The sequence below is a fragment of the Notechis scutatus genome, chromosome 1, assembly GCF_049901735.1.
Source record: "Notechis scutatus isolate UNSWTSFEM ecotype Mainland chromosome 1, rNotScu1.2, whole genome shotgun sequence".
Classification (NCBI taxonomy): Eukaryota; Metazoa; Chordata; class Lepidosauria; order Squamata; family Elapidae; genus Notechis; species Notechis scutatus.
This window is the reverse complement of record NC_142009.1, coordinates 271040732-271053932: the sequence shown is the minus strand read 5'-3', so window position 1 is coordinate 271053932 and position 13201 is coordinate 271040732. Positions and strand designations below refer to the sequence as shown.

The 13201-nt window shown below is 31.9% G+C and overlaps 1 protein-coding gene across 34 annotated transcripts in view; it reads right to left on the bottom strand.

Annotated features, from left to right (window-relative positions):
- The window catches only part of GPHN (gephyrin), a 241640-nt gene that overhangs the window by 53640 nt on the left and 174799 nt on the right, over positions 1-13201 (bottom strand). For 10 of the 34 annotated variants that reach the window (XM_087951539.1, XM_087951545.1, XM_087951559.1 and 7 more), the window contains 2 exons: positions 12190-12246; positions 4577-4618 (listed from right to left, as the gene is read on the bottom strand). The exons of 15 other annotated variants lie outside the window; for them this stretch is intronic. In XM_087951539.1, the coding sequence (XP_087807665.1) occupies positions 4577-4618; positions 12190-12246 (99 nt within the window). The remainder of the gene's footprint in view (positions 1-4576; positions 4619-12189; positions 12247-13201) is intronic. 9 more of the 34 variants (XM_026671163.2, XM_026671165.2, XM_026671162.2 and 6 more) reach the window with 1 other exon arrangement.

Sequence of the window (13201 nt, the reverse complement as noted above, 5' to 3'; positions counted from 1 at the left end):
TTCATGAGCTCATAAAACAAAGCAAATTCCTCTGAAACTGTTCAAAATGGGGATGTTCAAAAGTATTTTACATGACACAAGGATGTGTTGCCCAAGGAAAAAGTGCCACAAGTTAAGAAAAACTCACCAGTCTGTTACATTAGGTGTTTTGGTTCTCACATTGATTAAATATCAATTTAAAAATTTGTACAAAACAGTAATGTATTTTTCTAAAAGAGAAATCTTAGTCATTCCTTTCAATTAAAACAAACCAAGTTATTGATTGCAGTTATAATTTTAAATTTCATTACACTCATGGAAGCATTCTTCAGAAAAAAGTTGCATTATTAAGATTATGTTACAAAGTCTTGGTATTGGTTTTAGAGGAATACAATTGCTTTGCAATGCAAGAACAAGACAAAACACTGGATTATAAGGATCTTTATTTTTGGGTCTCACTTATTGTTTCACAGGGCCTTCTTTATAATGTGCTATACTTCACAATATTTGAAAAATATTATTACCTTTTCTGTGAAAGATTTAGAAATATAGATCTTAGTTTTTGGCAAACTCCAAATTTCAAGAGCTGTCTGAATTAGAGGTATTAATGTTTTTTTTAAAAAAAATGGTTGTATGCTCTTTATAATGTACTGTAATTAACATTCTTTATAAATGCCACAATTAGGAATAGATGCACTACTGCCTATCATTCCTTTTGGTTTACCTCCTTAATATGACTTTGAAAGAAACATTTACACTATGTATAATTTTGACAGAAGTCCCTTTTTTCTATACATTTAGGGAACTACTAAATTATTCAAGTATGATACATATCTGTAAAAAAATTCTAACAGCTACATGACACTTATACCTTTAAGTACAACTGTTTTTATATAATTTACTGTAGTGTCCTACAATCTAAAAGTATAAAATGTTTAATCATCTAGATTAAATTAGCCACCAAGAACTTTTAATAATACAGCTTGTTATGTATTTGCATGAAGTTACACTTCCAAGAATCTGAAAGAACTAATGTGGAAAAACATCTAAGAAAAATATAAAAAATAAGAAGTATATGAAAATATAAGAGAAAACTAGATGCAAAAGATATGTATCTAATAATGCAAGTTTACATTTAGATTTCCTCAAATAATATTCATTAGACAGACAAAAGAAAGAACATACACATCACCAAATGTCTTTAGAGAACAGGCTATATTTTAGAGATATGACTCTTACAGAATGATAAATTTATAGTTTAAAAAATTATTAAAAATTATTCTTTTTTTGTTCGTTCAAACAAAGCATGAAAATCATTTGAAATGCTTCTTTTCTTCCCAGAACTTCAGTTTCCAGGAAAATCATATTAAAAGGTTTATATTCCAAATGTCATGAAATTAGCCTCACCAACTCTGATTTTGAGAGGTGCCAATTCTTCTTCAAAACACAAAAATGATGAATCTGAGATTTGAAAAAACAAGATGAATATATTTTGATTTCTCAGATCACCAATACTGAAGCAGGAAATGTTCTCTATTAATAATTGTTAGAACTCCTAAATTTTAAACCAGGGGTGTCAAACCAGATATGTCACACTCAGGCCATGCCCGCCCCAGTTCTGGGAAAAGAAAAAAAAAGTCACAATACATCACATGACAGCAACGTGATGCTATGAGTTTGACACCTGTGCTTTAAAATATACATAAAATACAGTAGTTAGGTGTTTGAGTGGAACTGGCAAGAGAGAGAGAGAGATTAGATTCAAATATTCACTCACCATGGAGCTCAGGTGATTTTTGACTACCACAGTTTCTCAATGCCTAATTATGTGAGCTGCTGCACAAAATGAAGGGAGATACTATGTATGCCATCTTGAGCCCTCTTAGGAAAAGCAGGATGAATATGTATTTTTTGTTTATTGATACCAGTGGATCTGTCATTGACTCTTGTGTCCTATTTAAAATACTGACCTGTCATATACCATTAAGCTTACTCAAACAATATATGAAGATTATGATTTTCCAGTGTTTGTCTTTGGCTTCTTTTATTTAGACATATATGGGCAATCATAATTGTAAATCCACTACAGCAGTAATGAAATACAACATCATGACCCTAGCTAAATTAATAATAAACTTCCTTTAATTGTCTCCTATATTAGACAACTTATTATTAAGGCTATTGGGAGATTTTTAGGAGATATCTAAAAAAATAAAAATAAAGTTTCAGAGTGACAAGATTCAAGTCTACTTTATGAATAAAAGCTGCATGGGTTGTCCAGTGATAGTTCCATTAAAACCAATACCTGTCTGTCAAAATAGAAAAGAGTTATTATGGGCTTCTGTTTTCTACTAGCTGAGATGTCAAAAATGGATATTTTTATTTACTTAATTTTATAGTAAAAGGCTAAAGGAAACATAGCAAAGGCAGAAAGAAAAGTATAGAATGAGGTACAAACCAAAATATACAGACAGAATATCAAAGTTATTAAAACAGTTAAACAGGTGCCTAAGTTATCCAGTAATTTTCATAGAAATTAGGCCACCTTCTGATCTCAGGAGGAACTTACAACAGAAAATAATGAATTATTTCAATTTCAATTGTTCACTGCAAGCAATGGACAATATGCATGTGACTTATGACTAAGCAGTGCATTCCCAGCCATGTAGATGTTTGTATAATGAGGTAAGGGTGTAAGTAGGACAGTGAGGATAGAGGCTAAAGTATTCTTCAAGCAGATTTCACATTGTTTATGGGCCACTATTCTATACTTTGAGAAGAATGGTATAATGACTTTTTGTATTACAATTTGGTATGTCTGCTATATCTTCAAGTAAAAAATAGTATGCCATACTAGATAACAAAAAACTCAAGAAAGCTAAGGGGAGGAGCTTTATTCTCCTAAACTATTTATTATATGTCATTAAACTTTTTCATAGTGGTAGTATTAAATATTCAACATATTTATTTTTATTTTATTTATTTGTATCCCGCTTTTATTACTTTTACAAATAACTCAAGGCGACAAAATATCAAACACACCTTCATCCTATTTTCCCCACAGCAACAATTTGAAATGTATTAGACTGAGAGAGGGTGACTGGGTGTAACATGTGTCACTGCTAATCTTATGTATACACCAGATATAATAGTAAAATTCAAGCACTGTAATGACTGTTCCTCCTATATGAGCATTGTGAATTGCTATGTTGAAACTGGCAGCAAAAGGACTCAAGATATATAGTGCTGTACCATATTAAATGAAGAGGAGTTAACATAAATTGCCTGGTACTAAACACTGTTTTAACATATTCACTTATGATAGGAACAAATATGCTCATTACCAAAAGATGCCATTACATCTACAATGAGAGTTCTAAAATTAGCAGTCTCCAGACGGATGCATTTGGTCTTACCTCAGTGGAGTGCCAAAATGGTACCTTCTATTTACCCTTATGGACTACTAAGTCATACTGGCAAATAATCCAGACATATTTTTTTAGAGCTTTTCTAATTCACTGGAATTTCAAATATTATAATCTAGCTGTTATCCATCCTATGGTCCTTCCTGATAATATAAATCCCCCACATTTTCAATTCATAATTACCCAGTGCATCTCCTGACCTTCTCTGTCTCCATAAAGAACGTGAATAAGTGAGCAGATATTTAAACACAGGGTAGATTAATGGATAATTTATTGTGACATGGCTAAATATCTTGCAAGATGTCAAGCACGGCAGCAGGCTTTGTTAGAACAAGAAAAAAAAAAGACTTGAGAATAACAACTTTGGGAACATTCTCTGTATTTGCAAAATTGCATGCAGACAGTATTTGTATACCTGAAAGGAAAAAATGCAGCGAGATCTTAGACATTTTTATAGTAATCATTTGGTGACGATGTTGGATGCATGATAAATTTGTTAGTACAAAACTCTTCCAGAACAGTATTAAATACAAGAAATCTTTCCATCCTTTCCATTCCAATAATAGTTATCAGGGAAACATGATTTATGGATGCTTCTAGAAAATCCCAGTTATTGAAAAATTTCTTCCAATATTTCCATTCCACTGAATAAGTATAACTGAAAGAGCAATTCCTTCACTTTTCCTCCAATCTCATTTATGAAACAGATAAAACTTTAAACTCGTACAATTATTGAACTCTGTAATCTATTTCTGAAAGACCTGATTATTAAAAAATCCAATAAACAAGCATTTAATTAATTAATTTCAGTGAATTATGTGGCCATTCATCTCACAGCAGTGACTGTGGATAGGTTACAAAATTATACATAATTTTCTGCATAAAAAACTTTTCTTTTAAAAAATTGCACAGAATTTTGGTTTGTATGTAATTATACAATATTATTATAGACTATAAAATGCTGCAATTAAATATTGTTCTAAGATTAAGTGGTTGATTGGTATTAAACTATGCTGGACATGGTTGCAAGGTGAGCATGCATAATAAATCCCACAAGGTGATATTTTTTTCTCTCACTTCTGCATGGGGAAGACCAAATGAAATAAATAGATTTAAATCAAAGAGTGATGAATGAAGAAACTGTACTATGAAAGAACACGTGCAAAGTATACCTCAGAAACACTATAGGTGGATGAGCACGAAGGGAGCCGAGCCTGGTTATGCAGTGGGGAAAAGAAAACATTGTTAAAAAAGAGGTGATGACATAGTAAGGGTCTTAAAATGTTTTCTGTTTTGGTGGTTCCAGCAGTGAGACATAGCAGAGGTTTTCTGTGTTCTACAAATTAGATTTCTGATATAAAAATATTTTGTAGATTAAGCCATTTAAGATAGCAAAAAGTCAGGAGTCTGGTAGCAATTTTTCTGACTAACAATTGTATTAAAAGACATACATTTTAATGAGCTGCAGCTCACTTCATCAAATACATAAAGTGGTTAATTGGTGCAATTAAATTGGAGTGTTTTTTATTATAGATTGAGATGGCTTTCCACCTACAATGCCATTTAAAGTAGAATATTTAAATATGAATATTTTAGGATTGTAATCATATATAAATAATTCAATTGTTAATTCATGATTGTAACAAATACGGACTTTCAAAATGTATGCTAAATTCCTGAAAATTTACCTTAAATTTTACTAAAACAAGTTGTGTGAGCTAATCCGAACTTTTAAAGACATGAGTTATCAGAAAACTATAAATGAATCTCATTTTTGCAAAAGAAAATCCCACTTATTTGACAGAAAGCATTTTTGGTAAATAGAACAGCAGTTCTAATTACTCCATAAACTTCTTTATGAATCAACCAATGCATTTCATGTCTTCTTATGTTCAGTTCAGGACAAGGTTAACATAATCCAAAATGCTTTTTTCAATAATCCAAGCAACTTGGTTGTATAATTGGCTGATGTTTTCTTCTATCTATTTGTGGAGCTAAACAAGTATATTATAGTACATATAAACTCAATTCATATATAACCACTGCTTACTATGACATGCCTGGAATTATCACAGTCACATTTTCTTACTTTCACACTCACATTCAAACAAATGCGTTCTGTTACTTTGTGCTAGTTTTGTTGATAAGGATAGAAATAATTCAGTTATCACAAGAAAGTTTCTCACAGAAAGAAAGGATGGGCTGGCTTTAAAGATGGTGTCTTAAAGGAAGACTCAGAAAGGACTCTGGGCAGAAGAAAGGTAGAGAAAGACTACCTTTATGAATACTAAAGTACTAAATAATGATTGGAATGAAGATAATTGTGATCAACTAAATCGGATTAGACAACTCTGATTGTTGAAGTTGGGTTATTGGTTTTAGTAAGGATCAATGAACAACACTATTTTGTACTACTGAGAATTCTTGTTTGAGAGCAGTTCTGGAAACAATTGCTGAAGAGAGCTGCTGGGCACTATGTGGACAATCACGTAGAAGACCAGAAAGGGAAAGAGAAAAACTTCATAGGGACATGTCCACCCAATGCAGGAAGCTCTTGATGGAGTAAAAATGATGGACAAAAAGAAGCACAAATGTTTTACTAAGCAAAGAAAAGCTAGGTACCAGAAAAATTCCACCTCTCTCTGGAAAGCCTTTTTAAGATTAGGAAGGAGGTAAGGCCAGATGGAGTATAATGCTTATATTTATATGTTTGTCAATTTGAGGCATTTCCCATCTCACCTTCATTATCATGTTAAAGTGATACTATAGATAGTAAATGTGTGAGTGTAGGTATTTATGTGTGTATATTTTACTTTAGGCTCAAATCTTGAATACAAAGAAAACCTTGCAATTTAAAAGACTTCGTTGTTTCATTTTTTTCTAAGACTTGAATGAAAGGGAAGAATTCACAGTGGAATGCAATGCTGTTAGATTGTTATCAGGCGAGTCTAAGAAAATGAAACTTCTTGCCATGTATTTAGGCTAAAAACCTCAAAGAGATTTCTTCTATTGAATTCTGTCAAATCCTATAAACCTAAAAGCTGTTCCAGTGACATTTACCATGGAAAGGGAAAAATCATGCTGACTAAAATTTTACAAACATTGTTCTGTGTATAATTTCACTCACGCAATTTATGAATATTATTTTGTGAAGTCTGACAAAGTTTGAAGCCAGACTTTGTGAAGTTTGTACAATTGGTGCGACATATAAAACTGCATACCAATCTCTGCATCTTTAATTAAATTTTGAGTAATGATACATTATTTGTTATCTGATCTATAAAAATGTTAGGTGACTAACATATGATGACATACCTGAATTGAAAAGGAAACATTTTAAGAGATAAGGGCAAAATGCAAAACTCACGACTAGAATAGAAAGGATATGTGGTCACAGAATTGCTGGTCTATTCAGAAGGCACATGTTCACAAGATAGTGCTGGGATGCTACGGCATTATTGGCTATCTTTCATACTTGTGAATATCTCCATGTAGTCAGCAATGGATCAATATTTGATGACTGGAGGGAGGGAGACGGGGAGTGGTTGTAAAATCCTTTCATAAAGATTATTTGAATCCTCAGTGGGATGACTAACATAGGGCTTTAAGTTGTGTGGAGGATGTACTTCCATTCTGATAAGGATTAGAGTGTTTACTTTTTTAAGCTAAGTAGCTGCAGCTAACTGACAGCTTGGATATGCTAAGCAATCTGACTACTCTTCTATATCTTGATATCTGACCAAAATTCTATAGGAAAATTATTAAATAATGAAAGAAAAGAAAGGTAGTGATAACCAACTCCAAAGATGATTGTGGTGGACTCATCCCTCTCCTGTCCACAAGACTATTACTAACAACGGTCCTGAGGGAAGGATCCCTGAAGACAGAGGGAAAAGGTAGATATCACTGACCAAGGTATCTGCTCATAATTCCAATAGCTACATAAGGAGTTTCCTAAGGGGAATAATTCTATAACTTAATTTTTTTGTTATATTTATAAATTTTATACTGAATATTAGCTATCTTGAGAGTTAACAGAGTATTGCTATCTTGAAAATTGGAAGATAATATAAATCTACTGAAACTTCTTGAAATTTTGCATAACCCTCAAATTATTCCCCCATTCTTCTTTTTGTGAGGAATAAAGCTGCAGTGAATCTCTACAGGGAACAGCTGAGAGAGTTCATTTTGAGACCTGGGTAAAAACTTATCAACAGGCAAACAACAGAAATCTTCTAATTCCATTAAAGAAAGGAAATTTATAACACTAAAGAAGACATTTTGGAATGAATTAGGTCAAACAACCTGGATAACAACCTGAATGGGATGAGGATGGCTCACATACAGCTCATATGATTCCCGAATCCAGTGCTGTTTATAAAAGTTAGTAGGCAGAAGTATTCATTCATTCATTCATTCATACATACATTCATATTACACCATAGTTCTGATATGAACCTTGGAAGCGAACATAATAAAAATAATCCTGGGTAAGGATTAAAAAAAAACAAGAAAACAAGGTAAACTAAAAAAATAATAATCCAGTGAATGAGATAAATCTCACTTCCATTATCATTTCAGTCAGTCAACAAGATAATAAATCGAGATGATGCCTTCTCAATTGATAACTGCTCTTGGGAGGGCTTGGATTTAAACTACTCTCTAAAGATTATCAGCACATCTAATTTCAACTGGGAGGCTGTTCCAAATAATAAGTCCTGGCAACCTAAGATGGTGCCTCCTAGTTCATCTTCTCTCACTTTCCAAGAAGGGCATTATTAGCTGTATTCTTAATTCTTGGCAGGCAACTTTCTAGTTTAGGAATGCAATTCCAGGATACCTAACTGCCAAATCATATAGAAATCTAGAGTTATCTTAGCTTTATGCCTTAGGCAGAAAAAGGAGGCCTCAGCTACACACCTCTTAGATTACTGCAGAAGTCAGGAACCTTTTCAGACCCAATAGGCAATTCACAAAAGTTAAAACTTAGTGAAATTTTGCAATCATGAAGAATTTCAATTTTTTACAGGCATTTTTATTTAATTTGTGGGGCTGCAGGCACTGTTAAAGATACAAAATATGTTCTGCATCTAGTTTGTCACTCCGGAACCATTTTGATGCTCTCTTTGATTACTTTTTCTCAAAATAATCTCTAAATGTAACCAAATAGATAGGCTTCCATCACAAGTTCATTCATAGTACTTGCAGACCTCTTACTGTCTGGTGATGATGATGTGCTTTCAAGTTGGTATTAACTCTTAGCCATCACATAATCATTTTCAGGATCTAAATGCATCGCATAAAATTGTGAAGGATTTATAGCTATATAAGTATTTTATTTATTCATTCATCAAATTTATATGGCCATACATTTCACAAATAAGGGATTTTGCCCAGCATATTCTGAACTACAAATCCTAGATTCCCTGACCATTGGTCATCTATAGTTTTGATTTCAAATTACCTAAATTATAGGGAGATGGTTTGCCACCACATTTTTCCAAAATTTAAACATAACTTTAAATCTCAAATCTCTGATCAAAATATGGAGTAGCTTAATATCATTATTTTTATAATTGTTGCTATATATTCCTACCTTATATAAGATTTTGGAGAAGTTCTAATATCAAAACAATCTGCTGAAAATCAGGATCAGTACTAAAATTTTCTATGTGTTTATCAATACTATAAATATTACAAAAATAATTTGGAAATTATATTTCATGGAACAAATTTCTAACAGGGACTTTTATGATCACATAGAGTTAGTTCAATGTTGACAAATTAACAAATAAAATTATCTAAGACTCACTTATTTTCATTATGTTGCTATTCCAGACAAATTTGTGGTGTTGTGATCAATATATACACAATGAATAAATTGAATGAATGAATAAGATGTATGGGCATTTTTGTAAAATAGGAGGCATATGATTAGAGGAAATATGGTCCTGATTAGACTAATTCTGTCCCAGTTTATTTCATCTATGCGCTTAAATTTTTAACAAATGCAATGAGCCAATGGAAAGGACATTGAGTCAATACCTCCAAAATGTAAGATTTGGGCCACAATGGATATTACATACAGGTATGTGCTTCCTTCAGCCACTTTTATTTTTCCAACTGATTGACCAATGGTAAACATAATAGACTAAAACTGCTTTCCCCTTGAATAGAAAAAACCTATATAAAGGCTGGTGTGCAATAAAGAAAAATAAAATACTACAGTGAGAGATAATATGTAGTAATCAGTCATGAGATGCACTTGTTATTAAACTGTAAAGCTCTAGAAATAAAACATGAAATATCACAAAAGAACATATGCTTTAAGTATACTTCTGAGATGTTACATGTTGTCTAGTATTCACATAATCTACTTTTTGTCTTAGGCCCAATCTATTATTCTCCAGATGTCTTATAATTTCCATCTTCAGGTGACATGGTTACTGCTACTCCTGGTTAGAGATTGGTTTGGTGCAACAAAGCTGAAGGAAAGCAGCTTCAGAAACGCTGGACTAGATTATTTATTTTAGAATTAGGAAATGATTTCACATCACAATTGAATTTGGAGACAAAAAGTATTTTTTTAATAGCAGTGAGTCCACAAAGTAACTAACAGTTGGTCAATCATTTAGAAAAAAAAATCATTTTTATGGTATAAAACCTGAATTAGAAAAGGTAACAGAAGAGGGGAAAGAAAAAGGGGAAGGATGATGGGATGAGAAAACAAACCAATCACATTTGGTATTACCAGCCAGCAAAAGTTTATTAAAAATAATTCACCGAGTGAAATCCTACATTTACTCGGAGAGCATCCTTTGACATTCTCATGTAGGTGATCTCTGAGCTCCTCCAGCTTTCGATGGAGCTATATGTAAACATCAGAAAATGAATTCAAAAAGCCATCTATTGTCTTTTCATTTTCTTTCTTTCCATTTTTTTAAAAACTGAAGATACAGTGCAACTCATTTCTCATAGTCTTTGTAATACATGTAGCATAATACAAAAAGATTAGCCTTTTGTAAAGATAAAAAAATCATTTGGTTAAAATAGCAACTTTAAAAAAATGTACATGTTAATTAGCAAATATATTCATATATTTATTTCTAACCATCAGAGTTCCCATTTTCAGAGCATTTTTAATATATTTTTAAAATACTCTATCCTCATACAATTTCTAAATATTCTTATTCTGATCACTGTGTTGTTTCCCATAATAATAATATTTCCAAGTAATTATCTTTATTTAATCCTTGTGTTTTGGGTATATGCCAATAAATTCAAAAACCAAAAATATGAACTTTAAAATACTGCATTCATATTTTAGCAAAAATGTATACATTTCTAACAATACAATTTGGAAACTGATTTCTCATTGGTTGTTTAATGTGGATTTATTTATAATGGCTAATCTATTAAATATACTGTTTGGCATTGTTTATTTATTTATGTAAAGCGTCAATTAATGTACATAATGTATACCTCAATTGCAATACAGTTTTAATTCTTTAAAAAAAAAAGAATCCTCAGAGAAAGACATAGAGGAATGTGACATTATCATTAGTATAAGTATGATAGCATTTTTATTTTCATTTTCATTAGATTCATTTTTTTGAATTGAATATGGAAAACAAATGCATAATTACAATTTTGTTTTCCCCTTCTTTATGCTCAGTGCAATGAGACTTTTACAGACAGCAACTCTATTGAGTAGTATTAAGAGAGATAGTAAGATGGCTTCTCTTGGAATAAAGGTAATACACACATACCACACACACAAAAGAAAGTAATTTTCAAGACAGAAAACTGAGATGGCAAGAAAGTGCGAAAACAAAAACAAAACAAAACACCCAGAAAGAAATTAGTGCTCCATGTGGTGCAAAACACAATTGAAGTAATAGTGAAATGCTTCAAAGTTTATAAATAATAATTACCTATTTATATTGCTGAATATTGTCAGGTTAACTATGTTATGAGCTTTCAGCATTTTTATAATCCAAGATATTAAACATATTTCCACTACATTCATTGATTTGTTGGCCAAGTCTATAAAATATATAAATTAACATATCTTAATAATCATATACCACACAAGATGGAGATTAGTTTAGTGATGTCTAAGATTTAATTTTAAAGGGAATTTATTCAAAGAAATTTCACAAAACTCTCTCCATTTTCCATTTAAATGAATGTGCAAACACGTGTTCGAGTTCGTCTAACTTATTGATACATAAGTACTTTTGAAGAATAAAACCTAAGAGCACTAATAGAAAACAACTATCTCATTAACTTTCAAACTGAAGAAAAAGTATTGTGTCTATTTAGATACACTTGAAAGTACATCCATTTAAACTATCCTTTTCCACTTACAAGGTATCAGACTAACTCATTTACTGCATTTAAATAAGTTTAAGAAGGGGGTAGATTATGCCTAAGAATCTTTCTCTACCTGGAATGAAAATAATTTGCTACCTTGCCATCTTAAGTGTTCATGATTCTAATCCAAAGACAGGTTAAGTAAGCTAATTTCTTTTGCAGAGGTACAGTATGATTCAGAAATAACAGTTTGGCAACTTTTCTCTAGCTAACTGAGTTATGATGGCTCTTGTATAGCACAGAAACAAATAAAAAGTGATCCCACAGTGATTAAAAAAACGTGAAAGTAAGTGGAATGGGTGAGAAATATTGAAGCCCCACCCTTCTTCCCTCCCCCACTCCCTGTAAAAAAAAAAATGTGTAGGCTATAGAAGAAAACTTGCAAAATAAAATTTAGAAACATATTTACTTTGAGGGATCCAACTCTACTAGCAACTCCTTTGCTTTCATCCGGGCGTCTAATTTGCTACAATGAGGGAAGATGGATAAAAAAGACAGAAGAATAAAGAAAAAGTAAACTTAAAAAAATTTCCACACAGTCTGTTAGCAGTGCATGCAAGACATTATTTTGACTTTCTGACAAACTTCTAGGGAACAGGGACACAGACTCTTATTTCTGGATCACATTATGACTTCTTTGCTGAGTTCTTTCTTTTTTGTAACGATACACGTACTGAAATTATACATGTTGTATTTACTAATTATTGTTTTAATAAAATATAGAATGCTGCAAGAGTCTGGATTTGATTCATGAAGCATTGACAGAAATATAGCTGAAATGTATGAAATTGTGCCATATGCTATATAATTTAAGCACAGATCTGAGAAACCTACTATTGTAGATTGAATACTTAGTCCTGCTAAATATCATGAGTGATAATTGGCAAAATAATGTACAGCTGCCCCATGTTAAAAGAAAAGAAAATATCAGCCACTGTTTTTAGTTCCCTATTAAATAATTTTGCTGCCCAGCCAGAAAATTTTAATGCCATACCAAATGCTACTTAACAGTAGCCAGGACACATCTATTTTTTTACTTCTAACCTCATTGTATCCTACACTGTGCAAAGCAATTAAGAAATAATTCTGTTGTTTTTATCAAGAGGTTGGATTTCTAACAAGAAAGTTGAAACTAAATAGAAAAATATGCATACACGCACACACACACACACACACACATATACACACATGACAACATAGAATTGTTATTGTATCTGTTTTAATAAAATTTTGGAAATCCCACCTCCCCGCAAAGTGTAACAGCTAACATTTTGTATGGTATATAACAATTTGAAGGGGTTAAACCTACATAAAAATGGTGAAATATTCCCGCTGGAATGGGATGGTTAACAAATAAGGTAGCATAATACCAAAGCCACAAGTTGATCTTGAATCCTAGAATTTCTGAGAATATTTTGATA